The sequence below is a fragment of the Dermacentor albipictus genome, chromosome 1, assembly GCF_038994185.2.
Source record: "Dermacentor albipictus isolate Rhodes 1998 colony chromosome 1, USDA_Dalb.pri_finalv2, whole genome shotgun sequence".
Lineage (NCBI taxonomy): Eukaryota > Metazoa > Arthropoda > Arachnida > Ixodida > Ixodidae > Dermacentor > Dermacentor albipictus.
Genome location: NC_091821.1, coordinates 388,877,267 through 388,900,766, shown reverse-complemented (window position 1 = coordinate 388,900,766; position 23,500 = coordinate 388,877,267). Strand labels below are relative to the sequence as shown.

The 23,500-nt window shown below is 47.0% G+C and overlaps 1 protein-coding gene across 1 annotated transcript; it reads left to right on the top strand.

Annotated features, from left to right (window-relative positions):
• The first annotated feature begins 13,779 nt into the window (after positions 1-13,779).
• On the top strand, positions 13,780-23,217 carry LOC135916998 (sulfotransferase ssu-1-like). The gene is made up of 4 exons (XM_065450446.2): positions 13,780-13,855; positions 17,138-17,571; positions 18,889-19,255; positions 20,147-23,217. The coding sequence occupies exons 2-4, from the start codon at positions 17,156-17,158 to the stop codon at positions 20,339-20,341; spliced, it is 978 nt and encodes a 325-aa protein (XP_065306518.1). The 5' UTR covers positions 13,780-13,855; positions 17,138-17,155; the 3' UTR covers positions 20,342-23,217.
• Positions 23,218-23,500: the final 283 nt, after the last annotated feature.

Below are 23,500 nucleotides of genomic sequence, written 5' to 3'. Positions count from 1 at the left end.
GGGACCTTGAAACCTACCGCTTATCAGGTCGCCGACCCTTTTGCAGAGCGCTCTTCCATACAGCTCCTGCATGGCGAGCGTAACAATCCTGCGTACCATCGTTTTTCCTCTTTCTGACGACCTTCTTTTCTTTTCGCCGAACTAGAGAATAGGCGCGTGGTGAGTGAGTGTGCGCGTGAAACCTCCAGAGAACGTGCCCGATAAAGTCGCCGAGAAACCAATAGAAGCTGGCTGAAAGTAAAAACAAAAACGACCGGTTGGCCCGGCCTGCTCGGTGCTTGGAGTTGCGTTGCCTCTGCAGAAGGACGGCGCGGACGACTCCGATATGGGTGCCGCATCTCGGAGAGGTTTGCTTGTTTATAATGGTTTGGGTATGCCTGCTGGCTGAGGCCGAGGCAGCCAGAATAGCCTCATAATCTGTAAAGCGCCGATTCACTTCTGCGAGGATCTGTTTCTCTCTTTATGTTTTTTTTTCTTCCTTGTGGCCGTTGCACGACACCAATCTGACTACTGTTGCAAACAGCACTGAACGCAGCTTTCGCTGCACGTGGTGCCAGTTGGCAATGGTGCGATATTTTGGGCAACTGGTCGTAGCGAGAAGCTTGGTCTGAATCTTATGGGTTGTTTTTTTTTTTTTTGCAGCTCTGCGATTGGCGTGGTGAACTTGTTCAGAGCAATGTAGGTTAGTGAGGTTCACCGACGGCTCCACTTTGACTGGGACAGTGTAAACTGCGAGGTCCGCTTGTGTGGTCACTTCTTGTTGCCGGAAAGTACACGATCCAAGTGTGCCCAATGTGAAGTATAAATATATATATACATATATATATATATATATACACGTGTGTGTGGGGGGGGGGCGGGGTGAACGAAAAGGAGGGTAACCTAGCAGGCCAGAATTTTATTAAGCTCTCATGCCTTCAGGCAACGTGTGTGGATTTCCTGATCAGTTGCCTCCACCCAAAAAGTCCATGTCCACGTATGCTGCACATCCACCACCAAGAACGTGAGTGGAGGCGCTGGCCAGGCCTTCCCAGGGTTAGTTATAGTAGATCAACAGAAATACCTCAGAAAAATGGATGGATCACACGCGTAGTGCGAAGACGTGGGTTCGTATCCCACCTGCGGCCAGTTGTTTTTTGCACCACTTTCGTATTCATTGATGTACGATTTCTTTAATTAAAATAACAACTGCCCATAATTTCCCTGCTGCTGTCCTTCGTGCCATTGTCTGTTGGCTTCCTTTCATATATATATATATATATATATATATATATATATATATATATATATATATATATATATATCACGAAGTGTAGCTATAATTCTAAACTTGAGGTACATGGCAATTTACCTAAACCGGTGTTAGGATTCGAACCACGCGCCTCCCGAAGCTACCAGGTAGAGTTCATTGTACCGGGTCCAATCAAACAGCTGAGTTCGAAGAGCTAGGTACAGTTGACCAATTCTATAGTGATAATTATCAAGACAAAGAAAATTCACATTGGGTGGCGTGAAAGCAGGATGAACTTTATTTATAAGGGCAAAAGACATATGGATAAGGCGAGCCCGTTCAGGCCAGTTGCAGTACCTTTGGTGCTATACAGAATGGCTATGCAAGCCATACAATTCGAGCTGTCTAAGTGGGGCGAGAAAAATGATATATTGGAGAAACTATGGAATGGGTTCAGACCAGGCAGATGCTTAGACAATATACTAACTCAGTGCAGAAATATTTATATCCAATGGGTTCAGACCAGGCAGACGCTTAGAGAATATGGTTCTACTAATTCAGTGCAGAAAGATTTCAGTAGCTCATAATAGAGCTTTATGGACAATATTTGTTAATAATAATGGAGATTGCGACAACGTATGCAAAAAATTGTTGCGGAATATTCTCGAGAATGAGGGCATAACTAATTTCGTCGAGTTGCGGAGGGACATATGCAGGAACAACCGAGTGCAAATCGTAAGAGAATGCCAGAAATGCAAAAGGCAGCTAGTTGAAATTCATCGATGACTGAAGTAAGGATTTCTTCTGTCCGCATCGTTATTGACGCTTTATCTTGAGGGAATAAAAAGACGACCGGAAAACAGGGATCTATGTTTTGATTTATCGTGCATCTGTAATAGTCAAAGGGTGCGACAGAGAGTCTCTGCGCTGATTTATGCGGACAACGTCGTGCTACTAGCGGACAATGCAAATGGTTTTACATACACTTGCCAATACGTGTGGCAAGAAAGTGGCATGTCTAGGGAATAGTTGTTTCCAGAAATGACAGTTGTCTCTTTAAGTCTTATGTGGTGGTCCATTGGTGCATGGTATGTGTACTCTTTGCTCTTGTTTACTGGTGCGTATGCGTCCGCCTTGTACCATGTGAAGGGTACCGTGTGCTGGCTGTCGAGACTTCCATAAACCTCAGTAAATTATTTTTCTATGTTACGTGTTTTATTTTGTTATGTTATGCTATGTTTTGTAGTGTTATGCTGTGCTGTGCTATATTATGTATGTTATACCCGTGTCACACGGGCACATTTGGAAGGCCTTCCAGTCGACGGCCGTCGAAACGCCAGAACTCTATCGACTCAAAGGAGTTGTCGCGCTGCTACACGGCACTTTTGAAAGGCCGTTGAGTGGTTCCGGCGTTTCTCGCCAAATTGCGTGGCGCTGCGTATCTTTATTTTCGTTTTCATGTCACAAAAAGTTAAACAACATTAAAACCACTTAAAAAGCACTATAATTTATTTTATGTTTTTTATACATTAAAACAATTGTTTATACATTGTCTTACATGTATGTGTAGTTTTTAAGTTGTTGAGTAGCGAAACTGTGGCAACGTTTGCGTCGCTGCACGTCGCTGTTGTCGAGAGTGTGTGTAGTTCGCGCATATCAAGTGGCAAAAATACTTTATTGAATAATTGATAACACTCATATATAGTATTTTTAGAGCATTTTGGTTTGATTTGTTCTTTCTAACCGTGAGTTGGAGCGCACTGTGAACGAGAGGGCATGTTCGCGCTGTTTCCGTTTCCGTTGCTCAAAGGCCATCGAGATTTCGATAGAGTTGTAAGGTGCTCCGTTGACTCGATAGACTATTGACTCGGCGGCCGTCGAAATCGCCCGTGTAGCAGCTCGAACTTGACCTTTGAGTCAATTGACTATCGGTTGGAAGGCCTTCCAAACGCCCGTGTGACACGGGTATTATATATTGTAAACCACATTCTACAAAACGTTCACTATTTATTTGTTGTTATGTTTGTTTATATTTGTTTTTATTTGTGAGATATGTATGTGTGTATATACATATATATATATATATATATATATATATATATATATATATATATATATATATATATATATATATATATATATCTGTACGTAAGAGTTGCATGCCACGGCAGAGCGCCTAAAAAAACACACGAGTGCGTTTCACTTACGTCTTGACGATGCAGAAGATCGATCCCGAAAAAACAATCTAATCTTTTATCGAATACCGGACACCGCAGACGAAACTTCAGCAGAATCAGAAAACAAGATTCTAAACCTGCTGAATAATACTTTGAAGGTTGACATCACAAGTTCCGGTATATGCCGGGCGCACAGAATGGATCGCTTTGATTCGGCGGTTGAAACTCGACCACTAATAACTATATTTGGAACCTATAAAACCAGGGAGCTCTTCTCTTAAAACGAGGTTTGTTAAAAAAAACACGGACACAACAATGAGTGAAGATTTATGCCAAGCAACTCGTAACTTAAGGAAAGAAATTAATAGAATATGACAAATCGAAAAACACGTTTTTTCAAACTACGGCATATAAAACTAATGTTGCATTGGAAATGCTACGCATATGACGAAGCCAATGACAGTATTTAAGAAATGCGCAGAACGCATACACGAGGCACAACTCTTCGTTGTGGCCGTACGTTACCGCCAAGTTAGGGCCATCCGAGGGGAGGTGCCTTAAAGGATTGCGGGTGTTCAGTTCTTTTTACTAACATTCGTGGTTTTTTTTCCCGAGAAAGACGAATTATGTGCTGTTATTCCCGACTGTAATGCTGACATCATTGTGCTCACAGAAACATGGTTAAATAGCAAAATAACAAGTCCCGAACTGTTTGAGAGTGAGAACGAAGTGACCGAAAAGGTAGAATTGTGGTATTCTGCTCGCCATTAAAGAATGTATTAATTGTTTTTGTGTGACCATTGATACGCATTTAGAGCTAATTTGGTGTCGTGTAACTGTTAGTTTTAAAGAAATAATACTATGGTGTGTGCTACCGATCCCCATCAAGCGACTCGTCCTTTTGCGATGACTTATATGATTGTTTAAATAAGATTACCATGCGTTTCTCTGGAACTGAAATTATACTCTTGGGCGATTTTAATTTTCGCTTCGTTGTTCGGTCACACGTCGATGCCTTTTCTCATCCTTCGTCGGCCGAGGCCAATCGGTTCCTTTCCATTTGCTCGGACTTCGGCTTATCGCAGATCGTCAGACTTCCAACACGTGTTGCACAAAACACATCAGCACACATGGACGTGATTCTAGCGTCATCACCCGATAACTTTTCTGCGGTGACGCACATGCCCAGACTGAGCGATCATGATATCTTGCATTTTACACTTACAACAATAGAACAAAAGACATAGCGACAGCGGGAAAAGTTCCGAGATTATAAAAAAGCTAACTGTCAAGCCATCAACAGAGAGCTGTGCATATTTCCCGACACTTTCTTACCACTTCATCTGCAACGCTCCGTAGAAACTAACTGGTCTATTTTCAAAAATAAAATCAGTGAGCTAATCACCAAACACGTGCCCCTTCAATCCGTGTATGCTAACAATAAAGCACCACGGTACAGCACGTATCTGAATCCGTTATCGAACAAGAAAAAACGTTTATTCCGCACAGCGAAACATTCCTCAAAACAGACACATTGGCTAGCGTATAAAAACGCAGCAATTTCATATCTTAGGGCCCTAAGGTCAGCCAAATTTCCAAAGTGCTTCTGGAAAACCATACGAGGAAATAGCCATCAAACTTATATATCATTGCTGACAAGTTCTGGGGACCCAGTACCTGACCTGTTGTGTTCTACTGTGCTTAACAATGCCTTCACTCAGTCATTCTCATCACCTCGGATCCCTGACCCGAGACCTGAGATAAATTCAACTAACTACCACTTCATGGATCCCATCGTTTTCGACTCAACCGGTATCAAAACCATAATACAGAAATTAAAACCTAAGGCATCATGTCGAGTAGACGAAATGAATACTAAATTCTTACAAAACACAGTTGAATACTGTTCAATCATACTAGAACGTATTTAATCGCAATCTCACATCTCTGGCACCTTACCGTATGATTGAAAAATTGGCAAAGCAATCCCCATTCACAAAACTGGACCAAAGCATGATCCACAGAACTATAGATCTATTTCACTTACATCTGTACCATGTAAAGTTATGGAACGTATAATATACACGCATCTAGTTAATTTTCTGGAAGATAGCAACTTCTTCACAGTTATGCAGCATGCATTCCGTAAAAACTTCTCCTGTGACACTCAGCTTATCCTCTTCACTAATGGCTTACATGACAATTTAGATTCTGGTTCTTTAACAGACTGTATATTTCTTGACTTTTCTAAAGCGTTTGACAAAGTGAGCCATGCATTACTTCTTCATAAATCCAACGTTCTAAACATAGACCCTTCCTTAATTGATTGGATTCGCGCGTTTCTAGCATCACGTGTTGAATTTGTAACCACTAATGACGCAAACTCACCTTTAGTTCCAGCTAACTCCGTTGATCCGCAAGGGTCTGTGCTCGGTCCTTTATTATTCCTAATTTATATTAATGATTTGCTCACTCACGTTTCCTCGAACATTTGTCTGTTCGCGGATGACTGCGTCTTGTATCGTAAAATAACTAATTCCTCAGATATTCTCACAATTCAAGAGGATCTCAATAACATAAATGAGTGGTGTCGTACATGGCGCATGGAATTAAACAGTAAAGAGTGTAAGACTACGAGGATCTCTCGTACTAACGTGATCTGCCACACCTATACGCTAAATAACATCCCACTAGAATGTGTAACATCATACCGATACTTGGGGGTTAACATTGCTAGCAATCTAGCCTGGAAAACTCATATTGATCACATAACCTCTAAGGCCACTCGTACACTGGAATACTTCTGTCGGAAATTTTCTCTAGCACCATCATCGCTAAAACTCTTACTGTACACAATTTACGTTCGTCCACAGCTTGAGTAAGCATCATCACTATGGGACCTTGGTCATGACACTCTCATACAATCTCTAGAGGCAATACAGAATCACTCAGCCCATTTCATTCTCACCAACTACCAAAGAACTGCGAGTTCCACTAACATGAAAGCTCTCCTACACCTCCCGCTGTTATCAACCCGCAGAAAACTGTCTCGCCTATGTCTTTTCCATAAAATCTACTACCACAACGCATATTTACGTTCGATCTTTGTTCAACCGCCACCATACATTTCATCCCGCATTGACCACCGCCAAAATGTAGACATTCCGCGCTGCAACTCTATATGTTCTCTTTTCTTTCTTTCCTTTCTTTTTTTGTTACGCCATGTATTTTTGCCACGCTTTCCAAGTTTCTATTTACCTTTGTTATTATTTTGTGTACCATGTTTTGCGATGTTTTTGCCATGTTGTTGCCTTCCTTCCTTATTTTTCCTTGTTATTTTTATTAATTATTGACTTGCACGTATTTAGCTTTGACGCTTTCTTCGAAAGTTTCTGCTTCTTTGTACTTACAAGTATTTTTCTATAATCTACTATTGTGTGATCTGCCTCTGTATTTACCTTGCCCCTCCCCTCTGCAATGTACAAGCGTACCTTGAGGGTATAATAAATAAATAAATAAATATGCCATACCATTTCTCAGGTGTGCCAGCATCAATTTCACCAGGTTTTTCTTGGGCGAGTTAATCAAATTGATTGATTGATTGATTGATTGATTGATTGATTGATTGATTGATTGATTGATTGATTGATTGATTGATTGATTGATTGATTGATTGATTGATTGATTGATTGATTGTGAAGTTCCCCATAGTATGGAGATCCCACCGCGCAGTGCCCTGACTGGAAGTGGAAAAAAATTACAGCCAATCCGCTCGTGCGGAGGTGGTTCGCCAGCGAAGCTATAGAAATTCTGCACCTAATCTAGCGCAACTTGCCAAACACTGATCCCATGATGTGCGCCCAAACAGACGGTTCAGTGCAGTTTACAAAACCTTTATTTCATTTGTTACTTTCAAATTATGACTTTAACTGATCTGTGGTCGCCATCATACACACACATGTTTTCCGCTCTTAATTGAGAAGTGTTTTTAGCCGAAGTTAAATCGATGCATGACCCGTGTTGGTTTAATCCGATCGTTGAAGTAACCAAGGTCCAACTCTTCGACGAAGTGGGAGAACTACTGCTTTGTTTCGGTTTTGAAATGTGTACGTTAATGTCTCCGACCACGAGCACCGGTGAGGGATTGGCGGCAACGTACGTTGACGAACGCAGAAGTGCACACGGCTCGTCATCAATCACGGCTTTTTTTTATTTATTTATTTAAACGAAAGCTGTACTGTATGTTATGTTCGCTTCGCGCCTCTGCGTTACTGGGCTACGCACCATAGCTCCTGGCCCTGCACTGCCGCCGGAATCGACCCACTGGGTTTTCTGTCGGCGTGACCGACAGAAAACCCGCCGCCCGGATGCTATCCTACTTCAAGAAACCAACAACGCCCCGACCACGCTCCCCGGTTATCAAACCTTCCGTACCACCCACCATCTTCGCCGGGTCTCCACCCTAGTACGGCGTCGTATTCCCGTTATTGAACATGATCTCAATAGTCCTCACATCGAACATCTATTCCTCGAATTAATTCCCAATCGTAAACGGAAAGAATGCATCTTCCTTCTGAACATTTACAATAGCCACAAGGATAAAGCAAGGTGTCGCTTCCTCACCCTCTTTAAGAAGGCTCTTCATGTAGCTGGAGCGCACACCCTACTCATCGGCGGTGATTTCAACCTCGCCCATACAGGCTGAGGCTACGTTCGCACGGAAGCTGCAGCTCGCAACCTCTGGCAAGATTACCACGACTTAGGCTTTACGCTCATCACGGATCCATCCTTTCCTACACGCCTCGGTACTTCCACTACCCGGGACTCTACCCCCGACCTCACCTTCATCAAACATATCAACAATGCACACTGGACCAATACCCAGCAAGACCTGGGCAGCGACCATTATATCCTTGCTCTCTCGTTACCCCAACTCGCTGCCGCCCCTGCCCCCACTAAAGAATTCACCATTACCGACTGGGATGTGTTTCGAAAAATACGCATAGGTTTTACCTCAGCAGAAGGCATTACCGACATTAACACCTGGATGCAAGCGCTACGCACTGATGTTCAAACGGCCACTCGGGTGGTAACTACAGATGCCTCAGTTGAACGCATGGATAGCCGCCTCGCCCATCTTCTGGAGGCTAAAGCCTCCATCCTAGCTCGATGGAAGGGGCAGCGCCTAAACCGTCGCCTCAGAAGTAAGATCTCCAAACTGAACACAGCCATCGAGGAGCATTGTCAAATCCTCAGCCGGCAACAATGGACTGAGCTGTGTAACACGGTGGATGGACAACTTCATCGCCCTTCCTCGTGGAAACTCCTCAAACATCTGCTTGATAATACCACCACCCGCACCACCCAACAGGATCGGCTGCAGAAGCTCCTTTATACGGAGACCTTTAAGCAAGGTCCATAGCAGGTGCTTGACTACCTCTGCACCAGATATATCTCCAGGGGACAAGTCAGCCCACACAGCAATTACATCGGTAGCCCCAACCCTACACTAGACGCCGATTTCAGCGTATCTGAAATACATGCCGCTCTACGCAAGCTTAACGGTCGTTCTGCTCCAGGGCCAGACGGGGTCACTAACAAAAGCCTTCGCAATCTCGATGACGAGTCCGTGTCCCATCTGACTGACTACATCAACGATTGCTAGCGCAGTGGTGCCCTTCCAGCCGCCGGTGATGGTCAAGTGGAATCAGCCCTCCAAACGGCGATTGACACGGTTGAAGCCTATCTCCAAGGGACTGGACTGCGCTGTTCGCCGGCTAAATCGGAGCTTCTGCTATACAAGCCCATTCAGCGGGGTCGCCCTCCCAAACACCAATCTGATCACCGACCCTGTGACGCCATCACCCTACGCCTTCAAGATGGCAGTCCTATCCCACACGTCCCTAGTATCCGGGTTCTCGGTCTCACCATCTCTACCAACGGCTCCAACGCCTTGGCTCTCAACGAGATCTGTGCCCAATCTCAAAACACCCTACGACTTCTTAAATGTATATCTAACCGACGAGGAGGACTCAAAGAAGAAAGCCTTCTCCGACTCGTCCAATCCTTTGTCATATGCCACATTACCTACGTTGCTGCGTACCTCAACTGGTACCGGGCTGAGCAGAACAAGCTCGACACCTTCATACTAGGTGTCTACAAGCAAGCACTTGGGCTCCCGCATTGCACCAGCACTGAACTCTTCAACCAACTGGGAGTTCACAACAACCTTTCCGAACTCATTGAAGCCCAACAACGCTCTCAGCTTGAACGGCTCACCCATACTGAAACGGGGCGCTTTATTCTGTCCACGCTTGGCTTCACCTACCATCAGCAACAGGGCCCCAAACAACCGATCCCGACCGACATCCGTAGCTGGATCTACATAGACCCTACCCCTAGAAATATGCACCCTGAATATAACAGGGCCCGGCCCCAAGCTCGGGCCGGAGCTATCATAAAAGCCCTTGCCAACGTACCTGGCGTCACATTTGTTGATGCAGCCCAATACTCCCATGGCGCACGATTTGTGGCCGTCGCCACACGCGATGGAGCCCTACACCATGCCTGCAGCGTCACTACCCCCACTGCAGAGACGGCTGAAGAAGTGGCCATCGCCCTGGCCACTTTAGATCCCACCTGTCACACCATAGTGTGTGACTCTCGCTCAGCCGTTACTAACTTCAGCAAAGGGCGTATTCCTCCCCAAGCTCTTCGCATCCTCTGCCAGGCACCACACTCTAATGACAGCATAATCTCCCTAACATGGATCCCGGCCCATGCGGGCTCTGTCCACCCACACCTCCCCAATCTCAACGAGGTCACCCAATCCATTGCGCGAGGCCTAGTCAACCGTGCCGTAGTCACTGGGGATGAGTTGGACACCAGGGACAGTCTGACAACTTATAACGATCTCGTTAAGGCCTTTTACCTGAGTCGCCGAATCTTTCCCCCGCCTCACCCAAAGTTCAGCCGGGCGCAGGCTACCACCCTGCGTCTACTACAAACAAACACGTACCCTTCACCCGCCCGCCTCCACCTTATATTTCCGGACGTCTACACTACCCCCAACTGCCGGTGCTGTGGAATTCACCCGGCTACGCTTCCGCATATGCTATGGGAGTGCCCAGCACAGTACGCACAGACTAACACCACGACTCTCTCGTCGAGGTTGCATGAGGCTCTGCGGGGCTCCGCCCTCGGCGACCAAACCTGGGCGACCCAGCACGCCCGCGAGGCAAGCCCTCGACGTCCCTTCGTGGGAGGCGTAGGCCCGACCATCATAAAGTGCTGGTTCTGCAATAAAAGTTTATTCCTCCTCCTCCCGTAGGCATAGACAGCTTCGCTGTAAAAAAAGAAGACAGCCAACCCGACCAATGCTATCTGATGGACTGAATAAAGAAATGCCAGCAAAAATACACCAGTACATCCACTTTAGCCAGTTTAAAAAAAGATAAAGCTTTTAGCGATTAACTCATTATAAGCAGGAGGGCAGTATGAAAGAACAAAAGACCAGTATTTCGATGCTCGCGCCATGGGTCTCTCAGCACATGCAAGCTCGAGATGAAGAGGACGATCTGGATAAAGATTGTGAAGTACATCATCTGATTTTACAGAGATTACTGCAGTACAATTGGCTAAAGGAGTGGAACGACTACGAGATTCAGCTCCTTGCTCAGATGGTGTAACTTCTGTAATGATAAAAATGTTAATTAAGGAATAACCTGATGGTCCATTAGCTGTGATGAACCACTCGGTGAAGTTATCGTGGATTCCATATGCGTGGAAAAGCGCCAAAATAATTCGAATTATTGAAAATGATGTGGAAGCGTATGCAAGAGTTCACATTAGACCAATTGCACTAACGAATTTCAGCAGATATCTGCAGGAGGTTGAAGTGGTCTGGAAAGCACCACCGATCTTTACAAAAGGCCCTTTGCTTTTGTGCTGTGTCATTTGCGCAACTTTGGCATTCCCACGAATCTGTATTGACTTTACCACATAGTGTTTAGTTTTCAGTAGTGTAGAAGCGTTGGCCAGTTGGTGGTAGTATTATCAACAATAATATAGTGCAATACAAGGAGCGTTCGTGTTGTTTCCCCTTGGCCTTTTTTCTGTGTGTCGCCCCATTTTATCCTCGACAATGTTTAGGTTTTAACAAATGGCATAAAAAAACGACCCGGGTAAGTAACAGTACAGGCTAAATTAATGAAATTTAGGAAGTGAAAGTTAGAAGTGTTATAGGGCGACTAAGCGTTTGAAAAGTCGCCCCATTTTCTTTTTTCTCTATGTGATGACAACCACAGAGCCTTACTTTCTCAGTTTACGGTATGTTATTTATCAGCAATAACCGCACTGGATACCTTTCTCTTTAGGTGGACAAGTCACACCGGGAAATCGTAAGTTGTGCAGAAGCATCTCGGATGGCTAGAGTAAGCGTATTTTCTTGAGCAATTGAACCAATTAACCTGATTGTATAATTACCCGCGACTGACCCACTAATAAATTGCTCGATAATCAATCGAAGAAATCGTCACACACTGAAAAGTAAGCCGTTCATTGCATATTTAAGTTGGGTTAAAAAAGCAATCTGAGGTAGGTGGGTACAATTTTTTTATGTGAGGTCTCCATATTGACATAATACCCACAATCTATACTTCCGGCACAAAACGCATCGTGCATATTATACTCCTTCTAGAGCACGTAGGAACACTTAGAAAAGACTGTCCGTGCACAGATCGTAATGGGGCAAACTAAAACATTCTACGTTTGGGGGAACACATCTTCGCAGGTAAAGAAAAGCCCCTTAGGGCAAAATTAAATATAAATGCTGCTCAGGCAAGCACATTCTCAGAGCCAATCTGTTGCACCGCATGGTTCATGAACATGCCCTTTGTGGGAAATACATGGGCATGTCCTGTGTTCTGAAACATCTTGCTTCAGCTGCCAAGTCGTGGTGGTGAGGTTGCTACAAGCGGTTTTACCCTGACATTGGGTCCTACACCGCTAACTCCGTAAATTTCTAAAGGCGGCGGAATCTGAATTCTCAGACGCGACGTATCACACGGCGCTTCGATGGCTGAGTTTCGGAATTTTGTTTTTGTTTCTTTTGAATTCGAATATATGAGAAAACGTAGTTCTGTTACGCGAAAACTCAAACAACTTTTCCAAGCTTTCTACCAATCATAGACCGGCCACGGCGTCCGCCACTTCCGCGGGCCGGCACGTGAATATATACGCCCGTCTGGCGTATAAGAAACATAATGGTCTCGTCTGACGGCTGCACAAACAATTAATAAATAAAATAAAATGAAAGGGAATGAACGGGTCAGATAATGACGGGCTGTATATTTCACTGAGCAGCAGCATTTTGCTATAGCCACTCTGATACGCAAGGCGGCTTATCGTCGTCAACGGCCGCTGAGATGATGTCAGCTGCCGTTTTGTAGGAATACACGTGCGGCGGGAGTGCCAACAGTTAGCGGAACAGCGCCAGCCCTTCCACTTTATTAGTGCAGCGCCATCTGCGTATCACTCGAAGTCGGGTTTCATAGACATGTCCCACGCGCTCCCGCATTGCTTCTCATACTGCTCAATGTAGTACTCAGCGCGCGTACCATGCGTCGGTGTATGCGTTTCTATTTTCTACCGGATTCGCCACTGGTTCGAGATTACTTTGCGTCAGGGCATGCACCGACATACTGGTGAGCCACCTACATCTGTGCCATTTGTGGTGGTGTACTTTTCTTTTTTTCTTTAATTGTATCGTTTTACGTGCCAAAACCACTTTCTGATTATGAGGCACGCCGTAGTGAAGGACTCCGGAAATTTTGACCACCTGGGGTTCTTTAACGTGTACCTAAATCTAAGTACACGGGTGTTTTCGCCCCCATCGAAATCCGGCCGCCGTGGCCGGGATTCGATCCCGCGACCTTGTGCTCAGCAGCCTAACACCATAGCCACTGAGCAACCACCGCGGGTACTTTTCTTTTGTATAAGGTGGGCCCCGCACAGTTTCCTGACCGGAAATGTAAACACCAAGAAAGCCAGCACGACCAATGCTACCGGGTGGACTGAATAAAGAAGTAGCCGGATACCTGGCCTGGGGACCTTGAAAAGCGACATGAATACATGCAAAGTCCCTCGGACGGCCAGTCACACGGCAATTTCTTTTTGTGTGTGTATTTGCGGGATTCTTTCATACTTGAAAAAGAAACACTTTTTATGTAGCTAGTAGTGAGCAACAGAAAGCTTTATCGATTCAAAATTCTCAATGTTGCTCTACGAATTTTTCATTGACAGTTTTCATCTAACTCTAAAATAATGTACCAGTATTTCGATGCTCGCGCCGTGGGCCTCTCAGCACGTGCACGCTCGAGAAGAAGAGGACGATTTGAACACAGACAACTGGTCGCATTCTTTCAAGCCCTTTATTGCTTTTCTTCAAGTAAGCAAGTCCAGGTACTCTCTCTAATTCTTTGCGTGTGATTCGTAGCAACGTAACCCGCTCACAGACGTTATTTTGTGTTTGTCGCAACTAAAAAAAGCTGAAAGCCTTCGCTCCATAAGCGTCGAGCCAGGAGCCGAGGCCACTCTGTCAACTGCCTGTGCAGTTGTGCATAGTTTTCTTTTTTCATTAGTTGCAGGTTGTATGCCACGTTTGGAAATAATTATTTCTTTTTGTTTCTATTTTTCGTAAGAAAGCTGCAACTAGTCCTCGATATACACGGGTACAGTCTGGTGCGGCATGCACGACGTTAGTGTCACTTAACGTTGTCAACCTCGACATTTCCTGAAAGCATTCACAAGTAGTGAACAGCAACGAAGCGTTTAAGCACCACCAAGATGAAAGCGTGGAGGCTTTCAGCAGTTCCACCGCTTAAAGCCCTATGCTTCCCATCTCATGCACTAAAGGAGACCACTTCGACCATAACCCATGTTATGAACCCGAATTGTCCTTGTTCTGAACATGAACCAAAAACTCATACCGAGAAACCAAGAATCATAGCGAGAAACTTGACTAGAGAGGACGCACGGAAACGTAGCTAGAATCCTCGAAAACAGCTTGGGGCCCTTAGCCGTAAACCCTTAAACATGAGACCTTTAACCTTTAGTTTAGATGGACTTGAAGGGTTTAAAAATACCAACGCATGAGGTAATAACAAGCGATAGTCTCATCGCGCGAGAAATTTGTCCAGCTTACGATCCAAAGCACGCATTTTAGAGCGGGATAGCAGGTATTCCATAATGGGTAAAGCAGAAGCGCTGAAGTGAAAGGAAGGACGAAGGGGGTTGGCTAAGGCGCAATCAGACAATTGCGCTTATCACGGTTTGTCCTGCTAGTACCCGCCTTCGTTTCGTGCTTCAGTTCTACTCATCAGAGCATAACTTCTCGGGCTAGTTGGTGTGTACTTAACATGATGCTTTTAGCGCAAAAACTCGAGAAAAAGAAAACAGTGAGAGGCGAAAAGACGAGCGCTACACTTACAACTGTTTCTTCCCCGAAAACAGGGCATCCTATATATGCATCGTGTGTGTGTGTGTGTGTGTGTGTGTGTGTGTGTGTGTGTGTGTGTGTGTGTGTGTGTGTTGTGTGTGTGTGTGTGTGTGGGTGTGTGTGTGTTTTTGTGTGTGTGTGTGCGTGTGCGTGTGTGTGTGTGTGTGTGTGTGTGCGCGCGCGTGCGTGTGTGCGTGCGTGCGTGCGTCCGTGCGTGCCTGCGTGCGTGCGTGATGTTGAGGTGTCGCTTCGGCGTGCTTTGGCGCAGCCAACGAGGGAATAGAACATTTCATATATCTCACGCCGAAGCCACTAGACCAGAGCGCACCGCGCTGGCTGCCTGGCAGCTTACTGGCCTACGGTTCGGGTGCATTATATAGGACAGCATGTTAAGTTAGGCTCGCCAAACAACAACAAAAAAGCGCTGGCTCGCGACGCGCTCTTATGCGCATCCGCTGCGGCAGCGGTTGACCGCGTTGCGGCGGGTCGCGTTCAATGCTCCAAACTTTACAGGGGGCAAATCTTCGACCAATATAGCGTCGCCGGTATGACCTATCAGACGCCCGCATGACTGGCGACTGTCCTGGCACGCTGAAAACTCCAGGCTGAATTTCCACCGAGGGATTCCTACGGCAATTTGCCGCGGCGTCAAGACAGCTGTCGACGTTGAAGAGAGCAAACGCGATCGCTCCGAGTCTGCGCGAGTTCAACGGGCCAATAACAGTGCCGACGCGCGCTAAGCACGCGCCAGTCAGAAAACGGCTGAATCGCGCGTGGCCTGTCTCGCCCAAATGCGTAATCCTTATCGCGCCCGACAGCAGCCGCAAGATGTCGGGCATCGCTTGGGAAGGCCTTCACACATCCCAACAGACACGTCACCCAACACAAATGCGTGGCTGCCGAGCTTCTGAATAATCCAACGTGCAGGACGCCCGAGGAGGTCCGAAGGGCATCATCGTAATTGCGCGTGAAAAACGATATAATTAAGATATGATTCAAGTGAATCATAAACATTAAAATGAGACAGAATAGACACATGCAATACACATTTATTCGTCCAATCATTTGAACAATCATGTACGTCGACCTTGGGCGCTATAACGTAAAACTATTCCAAACTTTTCTATTCCAATTCTGCTATCAGCCCTCCGCGATTGGTCAGACTTTTTGGACACCTCCCCCCCCCTCATTTCACCTGTCTGTCACGCGACGTCAGTAAAACTGCGATAACTCCCCATCTGATACATAGTGTACACACGGATTATGCATGATTTGGCCGAACAAAAGAAAAATAGTTATTTCTGATTCGACGCCTCTTCGCCATTAGCCCTCGGTTATTGGCCAAAAGTTTTCGGACTGCGCCCACTTCACCTGCCTCTCACGCGACGTCACAAAACCGCAAAGACTCACCGCGTCAAAGTGACGTGTACGCAATAAAGATACATTAATATGCCGAACAAAACTGAATTTTCTTCTGAATGGCCACACGGTGTCCCGTTCCGAAAGGAATAAAGAATGAAGGAGAAGGAGCCGACCGCTCAGGCACTGGCTACTCGCACCTGTCTAAGAGCATGAGTTTATTTGCGTATAACAAAACTTTCTGCGTGCTCGTATAACGTTATCGAGCCCTTTCGCCACGTATACATCACTCTGTCAAATCTTCTTTGCTGTAAATCCGATTTAACGGCATTTATAATGGTCCGTTACATGCCGCCGCGATTGTCGTCGAGCCACCGCAAGCTAAGTAAGGAAACGCAGACCAATCGCAGACGCCGGCACCACCCTCTTCGTCCGGTTATCGATTTCAGCGCAGTGGCTCGGCCCTATCGAATCCCTCTCCAGTTGAGCGCGCTCCTCGCCTCTTGTGAGCCAATTAGATAAGACAAGCTGCTCAGTGTAGGCAATGTTATTCGTTTTTCAAGCAAACAAAAGTGACCTCCTATGAACAAGGAGAGCGTTTGATTGGTCTGTTCAGACAACACTGCGGGTGACCGTCCGGTGCTTGCGTCGGTGGTTACGCAAATTTGACGTCAGGGGATTGGAATAAAAACATATTGGAATAGTTTTACGTTATAGGGCCCCTTGTCTTCTTTAGCGTCGCCACTGAGTCGACACTTTCCTATTCCGTCCGTGTTTCTTGCGCTGCTGTTCGATCGACTTACCATTATAGGATCATGCTTCGTTCTAAACCGAGTCCCTACGGCGCGTTCTTACGTTGTCGCTTTCGCGCAGGTCGAAAGCGCCGCGCCGATGGGCCACTCCCTGGACAAAGTGCAGAGCCCCCAGTACCTGGACGTGGACGGCGTGTTGGTACCGCGCTCCTTCTCGCGCGACAACGTGCTGTACGCGACGCAAATGCGGCCCGACAATGGCGACGTGGTGATAGCGGGCTACCCCAACAGCGGCACCAAGACCGTGGCCATCGTGTTGCACCTGCTCACCCACGGGGCTCGACAAGCACAGGGCGCGCCGGCAGGGTTGCCACTCTCCCTGCAGCTGCCGCCCGCGAACACGGCCGCTTCCGCGGCAGCCACGACGGCGGCCCGCCACGTCGTGAACGCGTCCCTCATCGAGTGGAAGGGCAAGGAGGTCGAGTCGACGAAGCCGCCGAGACTGCTGTGCACGCACCTGCCCTACACCAAGCTCAACATCAACCGGCAAGCCAAGTACCCGCCTGTTCCATTCGTTTCGTATCCGGCCGTTTTGTGTTAGCTCACATTGCGCATCGACAAGTAGATGAGCAAGGTCGGGATGATGTGTTGAGAGTGAAGCTTTTGACTGTGCGAACGCACGACATATGTAATTTTATTCATACAGTATTTAGGAGCCGACCACCTTGCATTCGAGGCTTCCCAGCTGAATTGTTCGTGGAATCGGAGCTTTAAGGTGACAGTCAAACTTAAGGATTTTTTTTTTCGCTTGGCGGGCCACCTCTGCCATAGCTAAAAGCTATCTTAACTATTTCTTCCGTGTGTTGTAGTCTCGCAGTAGCATGGCGTTTCGTCCGGTGCAATTCATTATATGCGCTTAGAACTCAACGTAATTATGGTTCCATGGACTTAAGCTGTGACCGGCTCTCGCCCAGGGGCACTATAGGGACATGTACTGAGGTTCCACAGCATTCCGTCAGTAGACATCCGTGATTCCGTCATGAATTTGAGTAGATTTCACGCCGACTCAGGACACCGTGCATAAATAAGGGTTGCTGAACGTGTGCATGAAAGCGCTTTGTATAATGGTGATAAATGTCCGGCTATCGCTGTGCGAGTTCGCGTATGCTGCGCAGTCGACACATCACATTTACTGATTCAACAAAGTTGTTCCGTTCCATTCTGTTATGTTAATGGGAGGGTTACTATAATTTTGTAGCACATAATTAATACACCCAGCTCAATGATCTCGCTTTCGAGTTCTCGTTTCCTGTTATTATGTTGCGAGAATGGATTGTAGGATGCAGCTTAGTCTACTACGGGCTACTTCATCTTCTTCGCGTCTATTTTGTTTCTCCCTCCTGATGCTAGCTGTTGTCAAACCACGCCATCCGCACTGTACCCCGCTTTAACTTCACGGCGCCGAACATCGCATGAGTCTTGTATGCACCGTGTTTCATTCATAGCCAAGTCAGAAAAGTTTAACTGCTATACTTGAAGTGCGTATCATATTTGCAGTGCTAAAGACGGGATCCCTTGTCTATTGCTCGTGGAGTTCCGTCTTTACCGTTGAAAATGTATCGCACAATTTAATGAATCGTGCTATTCTTCACAACGCTTGTCATACAGGCACCACTCTGCGCTGCAACGTTCCCGAGCGAGCGAGGTGCGGGACTTGGTAAGGGAGGTATATACCAAGTCCTGCAATGGGTACAATGCACAGCACTAAGAACTGACATAGTGTTTTGTGCTTCGAGGGTCTTTTTAAACTTTAGCCCAGCAAGCTCGTGAGAGTACACCGCGGTTCAAGAACGGCGTTCTCCCGTGCCGCAGGTACATCTACATGCTGCGCAACCCGAAAGACTGCTGCGCGTGCGCCTTCGACGACGCGGTGACGTTCCCGCAGGACTACGACTTCGGCGAAGGCCGCTTCAACGACTTCCTCGACCTGTTCCTGCAGGGCTCCGTGCACGGAAACGACTACTTCCGGCACGTGTTCTCGTGGTGGGCGCACCGTCACGAGCCGCACGTGATGTTCGTCGTCCTCGAGGATCTGCGCATGGAGTCCCGCGCCCACGTCGAGCGCGTGCTCAACTTCGTCGGCTGGCGCGACGCTATCGACAACAGCCGCAACGTGGCGCTCATGCAGGAGGTGCTCGAGCACATCGCCAGTGGACCCGAGCACACCCGCATCATGGAGGTGAGCCAACGCCGCGGCAGTCCCATAGTTTGCAAAGCGGTGCTGCGCGTACGTGGTGGGCCTGCAAGCCGTAGATTGGGCCAGGTGGGCCTGCAAGCCCTTACGGAAAAGGCTGCGTAAAGTTAAACAAGTGTGACTACTCGGACGGCCAGGGCCATTAAGTAGTGCAACTCACGTGCGTGTCACCACTGTGAGCTCTGCAGCCTTTCTCCAAGTTGCGTACGCTGAGGTTATATACTGGAACAATGCTCTGCTCAATAATATCGTTAAGCTGCCGTTCATGAGTAGGAACTGCCTGCTATATGCCATCTTAGCCTTGAGCACTACCAAGTAACCAAGTAGCTAATAAAGAAACGATAGAGCGTGCGAACCTTGGAAGACTGGTCCAATTGGCTGAATTGTCGAAACTGGCCAACAAGCGCAAAATAAGGGACATTTGTAACAGTTAGAAACCTGTGAAAGCAAAGAGCGACGAAAGCGCGAGGTCGGCGATGGGAGCCTTGGCATGTGCTACTGGCTCTTACGGCGTAGTCATAAGGTATCGCGCACCGTCATCTGCCGATGAAAGGAACACTATCATTCTTCGTATAAGAAAATGTCCCTCGCACTTTGCAAGAGATACAGCACTGGAGTGAAAGCAGCTGCTTTATGGGGTATCATGCACTGAGGAACGCGATCACATGGACGCACGGATCACGGTGCCACGTGTTCCCCTGCATAAAAGTGTCGTGTACATGTGTTCAGTGCAGTCTACAGCGCAGTGTCCAACGCCAGAGCGTGCGACCTCGTATCCCCACCCCCCACTACAGTTGCCAGTCGGTCACCGAAAGTTTCGTTGAACACGATGTGCAAAACAGAATCCCGAAAAAAGCATTTCTTCGTAAATCGCAGGTCAGGATGGCATCGGCTCCCGTACCATCTTCCGCTTCACCCGACCGGGCGTTGGCACGCGTGACGACAGCTGGCTACTGGAAGAACTACTTCACGTCCGGCCAGTCCAAGCGCATGGACCTCGTCTTCCAGGAGCGAACCAAGGGCACCGACATTGCCCGTCTGTGGAACGAATACAACGTTTTTCCCGTTTAGTTTAGACGCCCAGCCTTATCGAGACTTCTCTTGCCGAGCTTTCTTCTTGAGAATATATGAGCCACGATTGCGCGAACGAGTTCCCCCCATTCCGCGTGATATTCTCAATCGCACATAACGTACGTGGGCTAGTTCTCATTGTCCCTGGTGAATCTTTCATGCATCGGACGCGGGCGGGACGATGATGTCAGGAATGAGTGTCGGTCGGGCGAAAAATGAAAATGATCGGTAGTGTTTCGATGCGTACGTCTGCTAAGCTTGAGAATTGCAACTGTTGCTATGTAGCGACGCCTACAATCAGTAAACTGTAGAACTTTTTTGAATATGGAAAGAAAACCTTCGCGGTCTGTAGACAATGCAGCCGTGAACATGCTAGCCGAATCGGGTTCCGCTGCATGATGCATTGCTCGCTTTCTCCTCTGGCTTTGGAGGCCCGTGTCTATATAGCCGCTGTCAATGACGTCGTGGCCAGCGCGGCATTTCATGGACGCCAGCCATCGGGTATTCATGACTATCAATTAGTCCCGAGCGAAAGATCGCCACACGCATTGAGGCTCCTCCAATCTCTTAGAAACTAGCGCAGTTTAGCACATCCCGCCAAGCCTGTCACCGCAGCGTTTTCGATCTCAGGCACCATGCAGAGCCAGGCGCCAACCATGAAAAGTCGACCATCTATGTACGGCGGATAAGAGGAGCGTGGTATGGGTAGGGCACTGTTATATATCGGTGCTGCCCCAACTGCGAGATCACGTTGAGTAATCAACGTATGAACATATGAATAATCGTGGAGTTTGAAAAACCTTTTGAAACACTCAACTACATCATGTCTCACACTTGTGATTCAAAGCACAAACTACACGGCCTTAGAAAATTTATGCCTCGCACGCCCCGCTGGAAGGGAAGAAAAAGATGCCTACGAAGGCACAGGTGTCGCAGGAACACACAATGAAAGCCGTCTATCAAAGACGCCCATTCCTTTCCAGAGCAGATTCTTTGGTGTGTCAACTGTTCTCTGGAAGAGCGTGTTGTGCTTGCGGCGCGACTGCTCACCTGTGAAGTTCTTCCTCTGCCCAATCGTGCCCTCACTAACGAAGAACTTCCTCTTGGACATGACGTAGGTGTATTCGCGCGCCTTGAGCTTTATGAAGAGGATGTCGGTCAAACGCAACAGGGACTGCAGTTTGTTCTAATCTTTGATAAAATCGTTGGGGACACCGCCCAAGAGCTTAGCGATGATCTGCACGTGCTCCTTGGGCTCCTCCTTCATAGTCTCGTAGGCAAGGAACAGTATGTTGGGCTGTTATTGTAGCTCCACCAGGGCAGCAGGTGATCGAAGTAGTCATTGTACTCCATCTCGCCGCGGATGAAGCACTCGAAGACGTCCTCGAATATCTCGTTATGGAATTGATAGTCCTCTGGGTACGCCTTCATGATATGGTAGGTAGACACTCAACAGTCCTTGACGTTTCGGGCGATGTAGATGTACTTGGCCGCCTGGTTGTTGGCGATGCCATTGAACGACAGGTGCGTCTTGATGATGCGCGGAGCCCGGTATGAGTTGACCTGAAGATCAAGCAGGACCAAATTACATGCTGTGCGGTACACCCCCAATATATTTTCTATACTATGCTGTTCTTCCACCGCTCAATTTGGACAGGCTGAAAGCAAATACTTCATCGCATGTGCAATACTAACCAGCTAGTCTTCGCTTATTCTAATGTATCTTTTTGCGTGGTATATGACTATGGCGTCACATATACACACCTTGCAGACATCCTTCTGTTAGCATCGACAATATGCAAACGCTGTTCTCTATCGTTAAAGACATGGCTAACATTGCAAAACGACATTTACATGATCACTACTATCAACTGCAGAACAGTGGCATGTGTTTATGATTATAGCCTTATCGGTCCTTGCTGATAAGCATACTACCCTCGATCAGCATATTATTATCGTTCGCAATGGTTTTTTACTTGACGATTTTCATCGGACTCGAAAGTATTTCTGTCATTCTCTCTGATTTTGATATGGCGCTAACGTTATTCGAAGCGACACCACCAAAGAATTTGCCACAGGGCTGCTTTTACGGGGTTTCGCCACAAGTGCGTCGTCATAGCATCATGGCGTGATATGCGGAAGTTTAAGTGCTACCCAGAACAGCATTGAAACTATGTATATATAATTGGGACAAAACCAACCATTATTCTTTCTAAGACAACTATGATCAGGCAGTTATATATTCTTGTCGCGGAGCTTCAACCGTATAATTTTCGACTTTCAAGTTTACGTTGAAGTTTTTCGTCTCAGATGATTCCCTTCATCAAGCTTGACCGCTTATGTATAATTACCTTACTTTCAGTGAACAGTTTTCTGTGTGCAATACGTTCTCAATAAACTCCAGCACTGGCCGATCAACAAAAAGCCTCTGATATGCGGTGTACACGCCTGATTCCCCGCAGCCAGGATGCGAGTCGATCATGATGTCCGTGCTCAGCGTAATCGAAGTTGAGCGAAAAGACAATGCTGTCCTGCGTCAGCTCGGGCGACAGCCGGATCCCCTCCATGTACATGAACTTGGGCTACTTGGTCACTTGCGAGAAGCCCTGTCGGTTGCCGGACTGCGACACGAACGGAGCACTTGGGCACACGCACACAAAAGCACTTCTCTCGGCGATAAAGTTGAAGGTGATAGTCTGCAACTGCACCCATAACAACGCGAGGATTTGACGCGATAGTTCCACACATTTGTCTGAGCGTTACTCGCATATAGCCAAGATTCGGGCTATAATGTTGCAATTTTCTGTATTCATGCGTCCACTCCATACAGAATATCAAAGTGTGTTTCCTGAGCTTGCTAAACCTTCCCAGTAACAATAAAACAGCTTCGACAGTGTTGTCGTCACTTTTGCTTTTTTCTAGAGGCACCTAAAACGTCCCTGCAATTACACTTGCGAGGAGGTCCGTAATATGCAACGTTCCACATACGACCGCAACGTATACAATCAACGCCTCCTAGATAGATACCTACGAGGCGTTCATACAACGCGCGTACAACTTTCTGTGGCTATAAGGGAAAGCTACGGAGGCAAAGTGCGCACAAGTGAGAGCGCTTCTGAAAATAATCCTGCGTTTTCATCCATGTTAGTGTAAGCTGGG